The sequence below is a fragment of the Aspergillus melleus genome (genome assembly GCF_016097325.1).
Source record: "Aspergillus melleus strain CBS 546.65 chromosome Unknown contig2, whole genome shotgun sequence".
NCBI classification, from domain to species: domain Eukaryota; kingdom Fungi; phylum Ascomycota; class Eurotiomycetes; order Eurotiales; family Aspergillaceae; genus Aspergillus; species Aspergillus melleus.
This window is the reverse complement of record NW_025763371.1, coordinates 2,321,640-2,338,832: the sequence shown is the minus strand read 5'-3', so window position 1 is coordinate 2,338,832 and position 17,193 is coordinate 2,321,640. Positions and strand designations below refer to the sequence as shown.

The following is a 17,193-nucleotide window of genomic DNA, read 5'->3' as shown; positions in this document are numbered from 1 at the left end:
GCGAATCAATAGCCATAAACCGACGCCATTGACCACTTTCCCCGCGCGCGAATCCTCTTCCCAAAAATATAAAACAAATACGGGATCGGGATCAACGCGACGGCCACAAAGCCCAGGACACTGGATGCCCAGTTAACGCCCATCTCCCGGAACATGATGTGCGCGAAGAGCGGGAAACAGCCGGCGAAGAGGCTGCGCAGGAAGGTGTTCGCGGCGACGGCGCTGGCGGCGACTTTCTGGAATGTGTCGATGAGGTAGTTGAGCGCTGCTTGGAAGATGGTGAAGAAGCCGAAGCCCATCAGGACGGCGCCGATGAGGGGTCCGATCCAGTGGATCTTGGGGTCGCCGGTCCAGCCGAAGATGAAGAGGCCTGCGGCGAAGAGGATGGATCCGATCATCATGGGGGGCAGGCGGGCTTCGGGGACTGGGAAGTTGTTGTTGGCGCGGAAGCGTTTGATGTAGAACTTTTGGTTGAGGAGGTTCACGGCTGCGGCGAAGAGGATGCCGACGAGGTAGGCGAGGAAGGGGAGTGCGCCGACGACTTGGTTCCAGCCGCGCACTTCTTGGAATTCGACCGGGAAGGCGGCGAGACTGAGGTAGATGATGCCGTAGACGAAGGAGGCGTATAGCGCGACGAGGAAGCAGATGGGTGTGGTGAGGAGGGCGAAGGGCCGGATGAGGTACTTGTTGCCGAGCTCTTTGAAGGTCACGTCCCATTCTTCGTGGCGCGCGTGGAGCGCCCAGTTGCCCGTGTCAAACCGGAGGCGTTGGGCTTTGTAGACGAGGAGGACTGGTGGATAGCTCTCGTCAAGGAAGAGGACGTCCATGGCGAGGAAGAAGACCATCATGATGCCGGTTAACTAGGGGAATTGCGTTAATCGGGATGTTCTGGTAGAGGGCTCGTTTCTAATAAAAGGGGCTGGTCTCACATATTCCGTCCATCTCCATCCAAGATAGCTTTGGCAAATGGCACCGCCAGCAATGGGGCCAAGCACAGGACCTCCGACAACGGCCATGGCATATCCTACGATAGCCGCGCCTCTTTGTTCGGCTGTCCAGATATCACTCAAGACGCCACCGGTGTTGGTGACCGGGGCGGAGCCAAAAAATCCGGCGAAGAATCGAGTGAGCATCACAGTTTGCAAGTCTTTTGCCGCAGCGGTACCAAAGGAGAAACAGGCAGCGATAAAATATGGTAACAAGACAGCTGGCTTACGCCCGTAAACTTCGGATAGCGGAGCCCAAACGAGAGGACCCAGACCTGGGAAAGCGTTAATAGGTACGAAAGAACCATATAGTAGGGAGCCACCACCGCTCGGGACCAGCAGGACATACCGAAGCCAAAAAGTAGCAAGGAAGTACCGAGCGTCCCAACTTCTTCGCCGACCCCAAATTCCGAGTCGACTTGTTTCGTACCAGTCGAGTAACTAAACCCAAGTCAGTCTATCATAACCACAAAAACCGCAGGATATAACATACATAGAACTCGCCCAGGTAGCACCCATCGTCGTCAGACCATATAGCACGGTGGTTATACACTTCTTTCCAAACCCCCAATTGATGGGCTTATATGGGTCATCCGGACCGTCAAAGTCCACGATGACATCACTCGAGGTTTTAGTATGCGAAAGCGGATGGGTGAAGCGCGCATCTTGGCCGGGCTCTCGACTCCGAATTCTCGAGATCACCGAGTGCGCGCGATGCTCAAACGTCGACAGACCTGAGGCGGCAGTTGTCTGCTTGTCCAACGTTCCATTTTGATGTGGATCGTCGCGCGTGACCTGTTGCTCCAAGGAATCAATTCCGGAGGATGAAGTTTGCGACGATCGATCTGTTTCAGCTCGTGCCATGACGATAAAGTATGAATCGCCACGCTTGAGAAGGGAATTTTACAAAGTAGGCGAGATCAAAAACGCCAGTTGACAGTTGTCGGAGTAATGAAATAATATACTATCAAATCCAATAGAAGGGTTCCGAGATTTGACAGCAAAGACCAATGTTGATCGAGGCGATCTTAAAAAAAAGCACAGCAACAATGAAAAGATAACAATAGTTAGGTATGGCCCGACGTCATCACAATTGAGAGAGAACAAGTCTGGGCATTCCCGAAAAACGATTGACAGGAACCATAGCTTATAAGGCAGGATTGCTTCTTGAACTAAAGAGAGCAGGGAAAAAAAAAAAAATACTTACTTGACCCCAGGGCCGATCCATGGCGGACAGGCAAGCCGACTTAGCCGGACCAGGTCCGTTATAGGCGCTGAGAGGCCATCGGACGTCCGATAACTAGTCCGAAAGGATGGCATTCCGTCGCGTGTGGACTGTGGAGACAACCTGCAAGCGGTGGAGGTTGGGCTCGTTACTAGTTAGTCGTCAGTCTAGACTAAAAGACCACTAGAAAGACAGATTGATTAAGAACCAACTCATCGGATCTCAGGGTCTGCCATTCCTGTCCCTCCGTACTCTTCTCTCTTGTTCATCTGCAGATTGGACAATCCAGCTTTTCCTGAGTCATGACTGTTGCAGCCAAGACGCGGGAGGCAGCCGTTGCAGTCGGACAAAACCCGTTCGGAATATTTTCCGAGGCCCAAAGCCCCCAGGAGTGGCCCCTCGGGGACTGAACGATCGCCACTACTGGCCTGTCGGAGATAATTACTGGAACTCGTACCCCGGTGGGTTCTTTGGGGGTGGGGATGGGTCGAGGGCAAGCTTTTTGTTTCAATCGGCTTGAGGTGGATATAAATGGGGATAAGGTATCTAATATCCGGCAGATGAAGTCATGGTCAATAATCATTGAGGGTTGAGGGTTGAGGGTTGAGGGTTGATGGTTGATGGTTGATGGTTGATGGTTGATGGTTGATGGTTGATGGTTGATGCCGAAGAGAGAAATCGGAACCTCCGCAACGCTGAAAAACATCACGGGGTTTCCTGAGTCACGTTGACACTTCTTGTAGTTACTATGGTGCAAGGAGAAAGCAATGCAATCGCAGATAATTCCAGTAAAATAACATAAATGATAAATCACAGATCCAGCCTTTTATGTACCCTCCATTCCCATTCCTTCTATTCGCCCGGTTTCTCATCAAGGTGTCAAGTCTTTGACATGCCATGTATGTGTGCAATCAATCAAGTCTACATGTTTCATTATACATCGTCAATTCGTCAGCTGGTGCTGGAAGAATGCATATTCTCCCACTTGAGCACCGCCTCCATCGCAGCCGTCACCTTCAGCCCAATTCGGGCATCCAGTTCGTAGCTTTCCCATCGAGACGCCTTCTCGAGATACTCCTTGCACTCGCGCACCTTCTGCTTCTCCAGCGGGGTCGCCGAAGTCGCCTCGCCCTTGGTCTCAGCGGGAGGACTTCCCGAGCCGTCGCCGTGGACGACAACGTAGTTCGGTCGCTCCATCCACAGGTTGGCGGCCATCTCAAAGTGCGCGGCAGGATGCACCCAGTTGTCCTTGAGGTGGCCCGTGAACAGGGTCTTGTCGTGGCTCAGCACCGAGTCCTGGATCAGCTTCCGGGCCTGGTCATGTTTGCGCATCGAACGCCAGACGGCGGCTCGCAGCAGTTGTAAAATGGCCTTCTCTTCGGGGCCTTCGCGCGACCAATTCTTCTTGTTGGCGTCGCTTTCCGACCAGGCCAGGTTCTGGAGCGATTCCTCGAGTTGCTCGGTCGTCATGCGACTGTGTCCGTTCCAGAAGAAGATCATCTCCTCGATGGGATCGACCCCCACGGCGTCGACTAGCGGCACCTTCCAATCCTTGGCGCGAGCCTCCCATTTGGCGATCTTTCGTGTAACGAAGACGTCGAACGGCAATTGGCGCGCCATGAACCGCTTCTTCCCTGCCAGCGGAGGTGCCATTCGGTAGTACTCGGTCGCCTTCTCCGCGTGCTTGGCCGCCAGCTCGGCATCTCCGCTGCTGCTCCGGTATAAAGAGAGATGCGACGACCCCGCAATATAATAGTACAAGGATCGAGACCAGGAGTTGAGATCGACGCACTAGTTCATTGCTTAGCATATCTTCCCTTCTGGCTAAGTCATGGATGGAGGATTACATACCTCGAGGAATGACTTGGCACAAAGCTCGTACCGGTGAAGGTACATCGCATTCAGGCTCCGTTCGAACACGCGCAACGCTTCCACCTGCTGCAGCGGACTCTTCTCCTCGCCACAGAGCAGCTCCAACGCCCGCTCGAGATTCTTGTTGGCGCCTTCCATCCGCGATTCCTCAAGGAGCCAAAGTTGGCTCTTGGGGAATCGCTGTCGCATCTTTGCGAGGAGCGACTCGAGCCTCTCCTGAGGATATCCCTGAACGTCGGCGTCGTCGCCCGGAACTGGATCAGGCATAATGTCGCAGTAACGCACGAAACCGTTGTAGTACCCGAGAATTGCAAACGCAGCGATGGCGCCAATCAAATTGTGAAACTTACTGGCCTGCCATAGCATCCTCAGACCTCGCTCCTTGTCGCCATGGAACCCAATGATTCCGAGGAGCTTGCTAAATGCCGGCGGAACCATCGAGATCAGTAACAGGAGAATACCGAAGCAAAAGTTAGCGCCGGAGTGCACGAAGACGTCGATCTCATTTTTGAAGATGTCGGAATCCGGGTCGTGGCTTAGCATGTCGGCCGGACTCTTGGTCGAAGACGCGTCCGTAGTCGAGTCCTCTTCGCTGGACACGTTTATATCGGACAATTTCTGCGAGAGTCCCGCAGCCTCGACGGAGGAGTTCGCATCGGGGTTTGCAGATGCGTCCAGACCCGAGGCGCGGCTGGAAGACTGCAGGAGTTCGGTGGGAGTCGTCCCGCCCGATCGGTTCAACTGCATGAATTTTTGCTCCATCTTCAAGATCCCGTCCAGGGTTATATACGCCTTGCGGAGCTTGTAGAAACCTTTGATACTCTCCGTGAGACTTTCGTTGAGAACACCCACCACGGCACTCATCAGTTGCGCCATGGCCTGGCAGAGCGCAAACTCGGTGCCGGGCGCATAGATCTGCGAGTGGTACGAGTTCGGCGCATGCGAGTTGTGCTGCGCTTTTTGCTGATCATTGTAGGCACTATTCTCGGCTGCATTGAGTCGTTCCGACGCTACGAGGGGGCAAGCAGATCAGTCATCGACCACGAGGGAGAGAAGCCCACACAACGTGAGAAAGGATCCGCGAACCTTGGCGCATCACCTCCTGCTCGAAACCTAACGTCGCCCGGATAAATGCGACCACGCCTCTGCCCAGCTAGAAGATCGGACATCCACCACGGTCAGTTTCCCAAGCCACCAATGAGCGCGCGAGTCAAATACACACATTGTGAAAGGACGAAACTCCCTCCGAGAGACCATCTTCAGCCCCGTCAACATCGTCATTCAGGATAAGCGTCGCGGCTGTGCTCGGGATCGGTTAGAACGTGACGTCTTGGCTCCCAAAGCGAAGGGCACGCGAGCTTCCAGCTTACCCTTCATCGCATCCTCGACTGCGCCCCCACCCACGATGTCAGTTAGAACGTCCCAGCTTAATGGAGTAACCATCCGGAATACTCACGATCTCGCAACTCAGTCAGCGAGTCCAGCGACTGTGTGTTGGCGACTGGCTTTTTGCCATAGAGCCAGGAGCCTACTCGAAGCATATTGCACTCGGAACCACCGGATGACCGTGACTACAGAGTGAATAGCAACAGGGGAAAAAAAGAGAATAGAGAAAGGAAACGACAGTAAATAGAAAGAGAGAATCGATGTGTATATTGAATCGATCGAATCGACCGAAGTTCCTTGGTTTAGAGCAGGAGCCGCAGGGGTCCGAACCCCGAGAGAAATCGGAATGCGAGAAAGGCAGCGTTTCCCATCCAGTGGCGACCTTCCGAGGACGGGGCACCAAGGGAAAGACACAGGAACGAGAGAGTGAGAGAAAGAGGGAGGGGGAGGAATGTGCAGAGAACAGGAATAAATACGAATAAAGGGAACGTCCAGAGAGTATCCGTGGTCCACCGAGTCGGCGAGGCGGAGCATAACCGCACCGGGCGTGAGATATGCAGTCTTAGGCCTTAGGCAGTTGGAGGGCAATACATCATCGTGGCTCCGGTAGGGCAGAAGCGCCGCATCTCGCCCCTTTCAGCTTGTTCCTGAAACACACGAATCACTCTGTTTCTGGGACAGTCTATCCAGTATGTAGTTAGAAGATAGAAGATAAACCTAAGTCAGATATATCTACAAATCCCCTCTGACCATCCCGCCGCAAACGCCTCAGGCCGGCAACTGCCTTTGTCCGCGGGCGGTGAAGCCAACATCGTCGCCACTTCTCCAGCTCAGCTCAACCGGCAGTTCTCGTCATCAATCGCTGCTTACTGAGTATATACTTCGCTCAGCTACTCTTGCGCTCCTTCTAGCTTACTCCTACCGACCTCCTCAACAACTCCCTCACCTAACCACCCACACACTTCCCGCCCACCATGTCGAATACAGCGCAGCCCCAAGATAAGGCCGAGCCCTCGCAGCAGCCGCAGCAACAGAAGCCCGCCGTGCTCGAGGAAGACGACGAGTTTGAGGATTTCCCCGTTGAAGGTGAGTCAGGCAGATAGATGAACCCGCGACGTCATCCATCACTATCCTCTCGATGCTCCCAGCTCTCCTACCTACCCGTCGAGATCACTGGAACGCTCCCAAACAGCTATCAGGATCGATTGCGCTGACCCATCTACTCTCCATCACGTCTAGACTGGCCTCAAGAAGAAACCGAGCAAGCGGCCAACGGGGCCAATTCCCATCTGTGGGAGGAAAGCTGGGATGACGACGATGCGGCCGAGGACTTTTCGAAGCAGTTGCAGTACGTTCTTTATCCTTTGTCTTCCCTGGTCTATCGATCGATCTTTGTTTCCATCTGGTCTTGGCTGGAATACATACCCCGCCTATCATCTTTCTTCATAAGCATGAGCTTGAACTCGATCTGTCGACCTTGCTAGATGCTCATCCCCCTCCTTTCTCACTCTTCCCTAGCCCATTCAACCGAAAGACACAACAATATACTAACAACCTTACTCCGCCCAAACAGAGAAGAATTAAAGAAAGTCGAAGCATCTCGTTAAGATACCCGATTGACCGTGTGGGGGCTTCTCATGTCGGAACAAAACACAAAAGACCTTGCCTAGTATAGTCCTAGTCTAGGTAGATTCTATCTTCTCGATGAAAGCGCCCATCGATCGATCAGCAAATTCAATTATATGATGAACCAATTCAATACGACGAATATCCAATATCAAATACCGAAGCAACGGGGGTTGTCTACACCATAGATCCTGAAACAATTGGGGATGGAAGAGAGATAAAAGGGAAAGCCTTGGTTGGGTCGATCTGTATGTCTCCCGAAGAGATGGCGGCAGCTAGTTACATAGTTATCATTGCTGGCTAGCTGGTGTAGCTGTTTCTTTCTGTGAGCTAGATGGAGGAGGATGAGGCAGCTACATAGCTACTAGATGCTGCGGTGTGCTCTTTCTCTTGACCTGAATGTGATATTTCCTTGACGATAGATAATCTCTACCTACCTTACTCTTCATTTACCGCCCTCGTTATCTAATGTCACGTATGGCTGGATGTGTGGTTGAAGATGGAGCTTTTCATAGTTGTTTCCTCTCTGCTATACTTCCTACACTATCTTTCATAAGTAGACATATTTACAGTTATACATTGAATACCTACTCTCAACTTCCCCACTCGTCATGGCCACGATAGGTTATTTCGCGGCTATCTCATAGTTTAGGACCCGTAGCTGTGTTCGCTCAATCATTAGAAACGAGATCATGGAAATAGAACAGAATATATATTTCAATTTTTTTTTATTAAATTCAATGTCGTACATTACATTCGTCTCAAGGGGTTGCAAATGAATAACAGGTTCCGCCATAAAAAAGCATCATGGAAGGCTTTACACATGCCAATTACATCCAAGCCTTTTCATTGGACAATTTGATCCTGTTTCCCAACGGAATATTTGCTAGGTTGTTTTGTTTACTTACTCGACAGGGCAGCAACACCGGGCAGCTCCTTGCCCTCCAACAGCTCCAGAGAGGCACCACCGCCGGTCGAGACGTGGCTGAGCTTCTCCTCGGCGCCGAACTTGGCGGCGACGGTGGCGGTGTCACCACCGCCGATGATGACGATGCTGCCGGACTGGGCGGCCTGGACGGCGGCGTCGAGGGTCTTCTTGGTGGCGTTGGCGAAGGGCTCCATCTCGAAGACACCGGGGGGTCCGTTCCACAGGATGGTCTTGGACTCGGCGATGGTCTGCTGGTACAGCTTGACACTCTCCTCGCCGACGTCCAGACCCATGTAGCCGTCGGGAATGCCCTCGGCATCAGTGGCCTTGCCGGTCTTGGCGTCAGCCGCGAACTTGTCGGCAGTGATGTAGTCAACGGGCAGGACGATCTTGACGTTGTTCTTCTTGGCCTTCTCGACGATCTCGCCGACGATCTTGCTGCCGGCCTCGTCGAACAGACTGTTGCCGATCTTGACGTTCTCCAGGGTCTTCTTGAAGGTGAAGGCCATTCCACCAGTGATGATCAGGCTGTTGACCTTGGACAGGAGGTTGTCGATGAGCTGGATCTTGTCAGAGACCTTGGCGCCGCCGAGGATGGCCAGGAAGGGGCGCTTGGGCTCCTCCAGGGCCTGAGCGAAGTAGTCAAGCTCCTTCTTCACCAGGAAGCCGGAAGCCTTCTGGGGCAGGTCAACGCCAACCATGGAGCTGTGAGCACGGTGAGCAGTTCCGAAAGCATCATCTGTAGAGGACATAATTCGTTAGAAAATGGATCTCATGGATGCACCTCTGGCGAGTGTGCAAGGCCATTGGTAGGAAGGGGAAGGAAGCTTACTGATGTAGATATCGCCCAGGGCAGTCAGTCCCTTGCGGAACTCGGCGACCTGGTCCTTGTCGGCCTTGACCTTCTTGCCCTCCTCATCCTTGTAGCTGCCCTCCTCTTCGGCGTGGAAACGCAGGTTCTCGAGGAGGACGATCTGGCCACCGGTGGCCTTGTTGACGGTCTCCTCGACCTCCTTGCCAACGCAGTCTTCCGTGAAGATAACGCTCTTGCCGAGCAGCTTCTCGAGCTCGGCAACGACGGGCTTCAGGCTGTACTTGGGGTTCTTCTTGCCATCAGGACGGCCGAGGTGGGACATGAGGACAACAGCCTTGGCGCCATTCTCGACGGCGTACTTGATGGTGGGCAGAGCACCGACGATACGCTGGTTGTTGGTGATGTTCTTGTTGGCATCGAGAGGGACGTTGAAGTCGACCTGTTTGATTCGTCAGCGTTAGCACAAAGCGCTCCTTCGTACGGGAACAGTCCCCTGAACTGAGGAAAACTTGGATAAGAACATACCCGGATCAGGACACGCTTGTCCTTGAGGTCGACGTCACTGATAGCGAGCTTGTTGGAGAGAGACATTGCGAGGGTAAAGATCAATCAATCAATCAATCAAACTATGTCAGGAGTCAAATCAGCGGGAGAAGGAGGGGAAACAAGTCAAAGGACAGGACTGGAGGGGAAAGAAAAAGGCGGTACCGCTAACTACTAACATCCTTCTTATTACGTTCACGGTGAGTTCTGGCGGGGTTGTCGCACTGGTGGGGCTTCCGGTGAGAGATTCGCTGACGCATCGGGCTGTTGCGGGTGTGATGTCAGTCCGCCGTGAATCGACGACGGAAGCAGCCGGGCCGCCGACAACACGATAACTCATGCTACTTAATAGCCTCGGGTCTGTCCAACCGTGTCGGGTTGTTGGTCTTTTTCTTGTTTCTCGTGCTTTCGCTGCTCTTGGCCTCGTCCGAGGATTGCCTGAGGAATGGATACCTTACGAGCTGTGTGGCCTGAGGACTTCCGGACTTAGGGGTTCTATCCCCTGCACGTTCTGTACTTAACCGTCGTGCATATGGATACTCTTGTTTTGCTTTCTGTCTGTCCTGTGTAGCGAAAGTTTGAAGAGAACGCCTGTTGAAACATGGTCGACACCGGTAATTAAACCTATACACCGTCCATAAGAGCCCGATCAGAACACCCCTCCGTGCCAACGTCCAACGCCGGGTAAGTAGAGAAACATGAAGAACGCAAAAAAAATACCGGCGAGCGAGAACTACCAAAGAGAAGAATCAAGCGCAGAAAGGTGTGAATGCATCTTGAATTACTCCTCCTCAGAAGAGTTGGTCAAGGAGAGGTATGCAGTCCAGGCAATACCGACGGTGGATACAAAAGGCTACAAAGAAAATACAAAGTCAGCCCATGTCCTTGTAGCGCGCTCGGAAGCGCAACGATTCATACTTACAATCTGGAACTGGATGGGCACAACGCGGAAGTTGAGGATCTGCACCGCAGGCCAGAGAACGAAGTTGGCCTTGAGAGTCGGCAGGAAGACGTCTCGGAACTTGCGGCCCAGCGCTCTTCTTCCACCACCCTCGGCGACCGTCATAAAAGTGAAAAAGCATGTCAGACCTACACATCGACGGTTAACAACAGGGCCTCTCTCGGTGCAAGGACGGGGCACTCCGTACCAAAAGGGGCGAAGATGAACTGATCAACGGCAACCCGCTTCAAGGCCGGAAGAGTAGGGCTCGCCTTGGTGAGCGGGAATGCTCTCGACAAGAAACCATACCATTGGAATTGGATCGGCGCCATGAAGAAACCGTAGGACATGAAACGAGTTAAGCGCTCGAAATCGAAAGGCTGTGGCGAATTCCGTGAGAGACTGAGCTCTCCAAGCGCCGGTGGCTTTTCTTTATCCAAATCATGAATTTCAATGGAGATGAAGTCGCTGCCATCGGTCCGGCCACTAGTGGGGCGAGATCTAAAGGCCGTGATAAGTTGTGCAGTAGTGTCCGCGATGCCACCGAGGATCTAAAGTCATCACAATTTAATTAATCTCTGTCATCGTCGAAACGGCAATGTGGGGTGCGCATTGCTCTTACCGCGTTGGTCACCATAGTAGTCAATACTGTAGATGATATCTATGTTAGCGGTCGCTTATATCCCTTGATGGGGGCGAGCAGAGGCTTACCCGGCTTTTCCGCATAGTAGGAGTTGAATTTGGCAGCCAGCCGCATAGCCGCCGCCATTTCGATTATGAAGATGATTGTATGAAGGAGAGGCTATATGAATGGAAACAATCAGCGAGACGTTGTCAATTAATTCAGTGGCGAGGAAACGAGGTTGGTGTTGAGACAAGAAGGGAGTGTGCGACGTGCAAGGCAGAAAGGATGAGCGCATCATTGAAATGACATACCAAGCGACCGTAAATGTACCTCCTATTAAGTCCATCCAGTATTCTGCGGCGCGCCACGGTGAACATCGTGAAGTTAGGTGAGACACAAGTCTCTTAAGAATTATATGAAAGGAAAGGTGTCGATGACAAAAAAAGATGGCAAAGCAGGGTTCCCGGCCGGCGGTATTGAGCAAAGTATGACGCAAAAGAGAGTATGGAAAAAGGAGGGCGAAATGACAAAAGGAAATCCACAGGACGGGCGGTAAGAATGATCGATAGTAGAGTTTAACTGTAGAAGGAAGAAGTCAGTGGGTAAGATCTCCACAATAACGGCAGGGAACAGAATGGATCTACCTTGGAGAACCGGATGCTCCGTATAGTTGATAATTGATATGGGGGGATGGAGAGGAGGGGAACTTTTGATGGGAGAATCCAGGCTGTCCAGACGGGAAGAAATGAGTTATCGCCGATCACGCCCGATCAGCTGCCCGCTTCGTCCGCCCGCCTGGTTCGGCGCGGGTAAACCCCACGGCCGCGCGTTTGTGGCTGTCAAGTCATACTCATACACTTACAAAGTATCCACAACAACCGAACTACACCGTGTACTGTTCCTTTTGCAGTCCCTGAAAGTTAAGTTACTCATAAGTACAATTACCTAAGCTTATATATTCTCATTGCCTCTGTATTCGAGTACGTTACATGCTCATTCCATCCGTCAGTTCTTTAACGTGATAATGTCATCAGCCTTTCGCCCAATGACAGACACCCTCATCCGTAGGCAGTACTTATGCAGTAGATGGTTTCACCTTTCTATCCAGGGAGAATGCTTGTATATCGGGCAGGTCCCGAATGTCTGTCGTTTCGTTTGTGTTGACTTCCACAAGGCGCACAGATTCCATGCGGAGCGAGCCAACCGCCAACGGGAGTAGTTTCAGCTCTGTAGCGAAACAAGTTCCGGGAAGGAGAGGTCTACGGCAATCAGCACTATTGTCTTCGCATAGGATGTGCAGTGTAACTTACCCAACTCGAACATCGGTGCTCAAGCACACGAGTTCAACCTCCTGTCCAGCCACGTTCTTCTGCATTGCATGTACGATATTATCGTCGGTCACAGCCTCGGCTACCTGGTCTTCCTTGCGACTGGAGAGTGACGAAGATGATGGTCGCGCGGTATGTCCCCGAGGGTCAGCACGCTTTCTCCGAGGGATCCCCACCATGGCAAACTTCCGGGGATGCGTTGATCGATTCACAATGAAGACATTCCAAGAGAAAGGTTTACCAACTTCCACGTTAGACGGCCCCGAGAATGAGACTGTCACTCCTAGACCTGTGGTGGAGTATGCCCTATCTCTGAGCGAACTCCTGTTCGCCGGTCCATTTAAAGAGTTGGATTGATTTGGTGTCATAGGAAGGCTCGCAGGTCGGTTGTTCCGTTGCAACGCTTGACTCGGGCCTCCGAATGTCGGGTTAAGAGCCATGGAGAAGTCGACATTTGTCCGCCATTGCATCAATATCCGGGGGTTACAGTCCTCTGACAGTTTCACCGTTGCCTCCAAGGAAATATCCAAAACGCTAATCATAACGGTGGTTGAAGGATTTGGGTCCGGCCCATATTCCGGAGTCAGTTTGTATATCAGAGTGATGTCGTCGCGTGGACGGCATGTTACCGGCGGAAGAAGCCCTGGTGTATCTGAAAGTGTTTCTATCGTTCCGTCTGAGATGCGAAGGTCCGCTTTCTCGAACACGACGTCACAGTTCAGGAAGGGAGTTACTTCGAAATCAAGGCTGGCAATGGTAGTGGGCCGCCCACAGAACGAATTGAGCCGGGAGTATCGTATCCGCGCACTAGCTGCAGGAACCACCCGAATAGGATGGCCTGATTCTTGTTCCACGTTGTATATGGGGTCTTCGCTATATTTCGCAGGTACAACTCGCAGCAGCCTGGAGGCTGGAAGGAAGGGGTCCTTCTGGGGAAATGCTTTATCGCTAGCCAATGGTTGAAGGATATTCGTCGACGCAGGAACTAAGGATGGCAAATAGTCGTCCTCGCGGGACTCCCCCTGTCGAGCTTCCGATGGGTTGAGGCTTGCCGATGCAATGAAGAGAAATGACGGGTGTTGGATGCGAATACGAGGGCGCTCTGCGAATGTCAGTAAGAAACATAGCAAATCAAGTAATCGGGAGTTTTACTCAGAAAGGTCTCGACGCTCCAGATCACGTATACATGGTTGCCAGAACCCGACTCCCCCTCGAATTCGTTTACTACAACCAGCGGTTCCTCCTCTGGGCTGACAACCCCTGAAAAGATCAGGTCTCTGGTGGGAGTAGGGTTTTCACCAACTGTCTCCGCGGGATCGATGGCAAATGCGTCAAGTTTGACTTCGAGGTTTTGAAGGTAGTGTTTTAGGCTCGCTTGCGAACAATTGGACAGCCGCAGGACAACGCGAACCGTGCAGAACTCATCTGTAGCACACTATACATGAGTAAGAGATAGAGCTCGTGATGGACGCAAAGCTTTCGCCTACCGAAAAATAGAAGCGATCGTTGGGGGATCAAGGAGAGCACAGAAGACAGATCGTCAGCTCCCCCCTCTAACGCGGAGGTCAACGCCGCCTCCAGATCTGTTCCTGGGGCATGCGGGACAAATGTGTCTAGAACAGCATGCCTTAGGAATTCCCCCGGCACATCGAAGCTAGGCATGTCGGAGACAACAATCGCATACTTCCCCGCCAGTATTTGGCAGGAATAAAGCACTCAAAAAATGAGTAAATCAGTCCAAAGGATATTGAGTAGTAGCAGTAAGACCATCATGAAGGGGGAGGACAGCCGGAGATGCTGCGGTGTTCGGGGAAGGTGCAAACGTGACAAACATATGCCTAGCGCGAGCGCAAAGCTTCCTCCGGGCGCGACATTTTCCCATCGGAGCTGCAGCCCAAGCCCATCGTCAAGGCATCAACACTCGAGGGTGCAACGACACTCGCACAATGAATCCGATGAATGGCCCTCCCGCGACGCCCTCCTTGTGGCAGGAGGCTCGCAATGCGGACGGAAGACCGTACTACTACAATGTTCAAACCAAGGCCACGCAATGGCAAAAGCCCTTGGAGATGATGACACCCGTCGAGGTTTGTAGCGTCACTTCTCCTTTTCTCTTTCTTGTGTTCTTCGGTCGCTGATGTTTACATTCTGTAGCGAGCTCTGTCGAATCAACCATGGAAAGAATATACCGCTGAAGGTGGACGGAAATACTGGTACAATACGGAGTCCAAGCAAAGCACTTGGGAAATGCCCGATGTTTACAAAACCGCTTTGGCACAGGCACAACCCCCTCAGGCCCCAGCAGCAGCGTAAGTCCCGACTTCAATATGCGTGATCACGTCTTTTGATCGGGTATTAACTCTTTCTTGCAGGGCCCCGACGTTTGTCGCAGGTGGCGGCAGTTCGTTTCCTTCCTACCCTCAACAACGTGAGCGCGACGACTATGACCGAGGCTACGGCGATCGACGGGGTGGCTACGGATCAGCCGATGTCAACGGATTCGTTGCTGCATCTATACCGGGAACCGCGCAAACGGAGCCCGAATATGGCTCGCTTGAGGAGGCTGAAAGCGCGTTCATGAAAATGCTCAAGCGCCACAACGTGCAGGCCGACTCGACTTGGGAACAGACAATGCGTACTGTGATCAAGGATCCTCAGTACCGGGCTTTGAAAGATCCCAGAGACCGCAAAGCAGCTTTTGAAAAATATGCGGTCGAGGTTCGCATGCAGGAAAAGGACCGAGCGAAAGAAAGATTCGCTAAGCTGAGAGCAGATTTCAATACAATGCTGAAGCGCCATCCTGAAATCAAGCATTACAGTCGCTGGAAGACCATTCGACCAATCATCGAGGGCGAGACGATCTTCCGGTCTACAAGCGACGAAAGCGAGAGGCGCCAGCTCTTCGAGGAGTACATTCTCGAGCTCAAGAAAGAGCACCTCGAGCAGGAGTCTGCTAGTCGCAAGGCTGCCATGGATGAGCTCGTGAGTATCTTGAACTCATTGGACTTGGAACCCTATACGCGCTGGTCCGAGGCGCAGGCCATTATCCAGTCCAACGACAAGGTCCAAAATGACGCTAAGTTCAAGTCCTTGAGCAAATCTGACATTTTGACGGCATTTGAGAATCACATCAAGTCTCTTGAGCGAGCGTTCAACGACGCGCGCCAGCAGCAAAAGGCCGCCAAGGCCAGAAAAGAACGGCATGCTCGTGAACAGTTTGTCGAGCTGTTGAAGGAATTGCGATCACAGGGTAAGATCAAGGCTGGCAGCAAATGGAGCAACCTCTACCCGGTGATTCGTGAGGATCCCCGTTATCAGGGCATTCTTGGTAACTCCGGCTCTTCTCCACTGGATCTCTTCTGGGACGTGGTCGAAGAGGAAGAACGAACGCTGCGAGGACCTCGAAATGATGTTTTGGATGTTCTTGACGTAAGTACTACTCGGCATTTTTCTTCATTTATTGTTCTAACGACTGTCTTCAGGATAAACGGTACGAGGTCACCGCCAAAACCACTTTTGAGGAGTTCAGCTCTGTTGTCTCCGGTGATCGCCGAACAGCCAACATGGACCCCGAAATCCTGGAACTGCTGTTCCAGCGCATTCAAGACAAGGCAATTCGAAGAACTGAGGAGGAAAAGCACGCGGCGGATCGTCATCAGCGACGCGCTGTCGATGCTTTGCGTTCCCGAATTAAGCGTCTAGACCCCCCTGTCCGGGCCACGGATACTTGGGACCAAGTACGACCTCGCGTTGAAAAGTTCGAGGAATACAAGACCATCGAATCCGATGAGGCCCGCCAATCCGCCTTTGACAAGGTTATTCGCCGTCTGAAAGAAAAGGAAGAAGACGCCGACCGTGACCGGGACTCACGCGACAAAGATCGCGGAAGCCGCCGTGACTACGACCGCAGCGACCGGGATTACCGGAGCGGAGCATCCTACAGAGGCGAAAGACGGGGAGCTTCCAGTCGGCACAGCCGCACCCCCGAGCCAGATGCTTACGAAGCAGATCGCCGCAAAGCCCAGGCAGACCGGGAACGATCGTACCGCAAGGCGAGTGGCTTATCTCCAGTCCGCGAGCGACGGGAGGAACGCGATCGCGAGAGAGACCGCGACAGGGACCGTTATCGTGAGCGCGAGCGTGATCGGGATTGGGATCGGGAACGAAGCTCCCGCTCTCTCAGCCACTTCGGACGCGACCGTCGGGATCGAGAAGACGAGCGCGAGCGGCTGTATCGTGCCCGCGGCGATCCGCGTGGCAATCGCGACGAGCTGGACTACGGCGCCGACACTAGAAGCACCGTCAGCAACGACCGTCGGCGCAGACGGGACAGCGATGCTGAGAGCGTGGCCAGTCGCTCTGCCAAGCGGTATCGCCGCGACAGCCGAGAGCGAGAGCGCAGTCGGGGCGCCAGGAGAGACCGGGAACGTCGCGAACGAACCCCGGCTGCTGCTAGCACTGATGATGCGAAGAAGGAAGAGAAGGCCGTGCACTCTGGTAGCGAAGAGGGAGAAATTGAGGAGGATTAGGACATGTCAATTAATGGCAGTTGTTGTACGAAGCGGGACATATCCATATACGAATCAACTTGAACTATGTGCAGACTGAAAAAATACATTAGTAGGAGTATCCCTTGATGCATCTAATTGCCAGATCTTGGGACAGAATAGCAAATCCCTCCGTGCCTCAGTTGGCGTAGGGGGCCTCTCGGCCAAAAGTATGAGCCTGAGCGTAGTCAGATGTAAACTCAGTCCATATGAAAGTGATGGGGTTTCTCTTGAGATAAGAGAGAACACTAAATGAGAGATTCTCTGACTTCTCAACACAGAACACGGGATAGGTGAGTGTTTTACGATTTCTCACCATTGAATATATATCGCTACGGAAAGGGTGTTGCTCCTAGGAATGCCTCTACAGTAG

The 17,193-nt window shown here is 52.7% G+C and overlaps 7 protein-coding genes across 7 annotated transcripts; 2 read left to right on the top strand and 5 right to left on the bottom strand.

Annotated features, from left to right (window-relative positions):
• Positions 1 to 5: 5 nt before the first annotated feature.
• LDX57_003609 (MFS transporter) lies at positions 6 to 1,850 on the bottom strand (the record flags this gene model as incomplete). Its single annotated transcript, XM_046085264.1, has 4 exons — positions 6 to 860; positions 930 to 1,211; positions 1,262 to 1,427; positions 1,480 to 1,850. 4 exons carry the CDS (start codon positions 1,848 to 1,850, stop codon positions 6 to 8), a joined length of 1,674 nt encoding a protein of 557 aa, XP_045941227.1.
• Positions 1,851 to 3,162: 1,312 nt separating this feature from the next.
• On the bottom strand, positions 3,163 to 5,624 carry IML2 (TTC39/IML2 family protein; the record flags this gene model as incomplete). The annotated part of the gene is made up of 6 exons (XM_046085263.1): positions 3,163 to 4,002; positions 4,063 to 5,093; positions 5,170 to 5,236; positions 5,306 to 5,382; positions 5,454 to 5,471; positions 5,540 to 5,624. The coding sequence occupies 6 exons, from the start codon at positions 5,622 to 5,624 to the stop codon at positions 3,163 to 3,165; spliced, it is 2,118 nt and encodes a 705-aa protein (XP_045941226.1).
• Positions 5,625 to 6,443: 819 nt separating this feature from the next.
• Positions 6,444 to 7,076, top strand: SEM1 (proteasome regulatory particle lid subunit SEM1; the record flags this gene model as incomplete). Its single annotated transcript, XM_046085262.1, has 3 exons — positions 6,444 to 6,555; positions 6,709 to 6,817; positions 7,043 to 7,076. The coding sequence occupies 3 exons, from the start codon at positions 6,444 to 6,446 to the stop codon at positions 7,074 to 7,076; spliced, it is 255 nt and encodes an 84-aa protein (XP_045941225.1).
• Positions 7,077 to 7,995: 919 nt separating this feature from the next.
• Positions 7,996 to 9,428, bottom strand: pgkA (phosphoglycerate kinase pgkA; the record flags this gene model as incomplete). Its single annotated transcript, XM_046085261.1, has 3 exons — positions 7,996 to 8,762; positions 8,856 to 9,276; positions 9,363 to 9,428. 3 exons carry the CDS (start codon positions 9,426 to 9,428, stop codon positions 7,996 to 7,998), a joined length of 1,254 nt encoding a protein of 417 aa, XP_045941224.1.
• A 733-nt stretch (positions 9,429 to 10,161) lies between these two features.
• LDX57_003605 (Mpv17/PMP22 family protein) lies at positions 10,162 to 11,089 on the bottom strand (the record flags this gene model as incomplete). Its single annotated transcript, XM_046085260.1, has 5 exons — positions 10,162 to 10,233; positions 10,303 to 10,469; positions 10,529 to 10,871; positions 10,943 to 10,968; positions 11,032 to 11,089. The coding sequence occupies 5 exons, from the start codon at positions 11,087 to 11,089 to the stop codon at positions 10,162 to 10,164; spliced, it is 666 nt and encodes a 221-aa protein (XP_045941223.1).
• A 790-nt stretch (positions 11,090 to 11,879) lies between these two features.
• On the bottom strand, positions 11,880 to 14,193 carry LDX57_003604 (TRAPP trafficking subunit Trs65 domain-containing protein). The gene is made up of 4 exons (XM_046085259.1): positions 13,761 to 14,193; positions 13,426 to 13,698; positions 12,256 to 13,375; positions 11,880 to 12,204 (listed from the first exon to the last, which is right to left on the bottom strand). Exons 1-4 carry the CDS (start codon positions 13,933 to 13,935, stop codon positions 12,021 to 12,023), a joined length of 1,752 nt encoding a protein of 583 aa, XP_045941222.1. The 5' UTR covers positions 13,936 to 14,193; the 3' UTR covers positions 11,880 to 12,020.
• A 26-nt stretch (positions 14,194 to 14,219) lies between these two features.
• PRP40 (snoRNA-splicing protein PRP40) lies at positions 14,220 to 16,802 on the top strand (the record flags this gene model as incomplete). The annotated part of the gene is made up of 4 exons (XM_046085258.1): positions 14,220 to 14,360; positions 14,428 to 14,582; positions 14,646 to 15,702; positions 15,756 to 16,802. The coding sequence occupies 4 exons, from the start codon at positions 14,220 to 14,222 to the stop codon at positions 16,800 to 16,802; spliced, it is 2,400 nt and encodes a 799-aa protein (XP_045941221.1).
• Positions 16,803 to 17,193: the final 391 nt, after the last annotated feature.

What these genes read in the sequence shown, in the direction of transcription:
- LDX57_003604 (XM_046085259.1), bottom strand. Translation starts at nt 13,935, where the DNA reads ATGCCTAGCTTCGATGTGCCGGGGGAATTCCTAAGGCATGCTGTTCTA. An exon ending in ACGATCGCTTCTATTTTTCG is followed by an intron (nt 13,699 to 13,760) that starts GTAGGCGAAAGC and finishes AGTGTGCTACAG; the next exon opens with ATGAGTTCTGCACGGTTCGC. An exon ending in GAGCGTCGAGACCTTTCTGA is followed by an intron (nt 13,376 to 13,425) that starts GTAAAACTCCCG and finishes TGACATTCGCAG; the next exon opens with AGCGCCCTCGTATTCGCATC.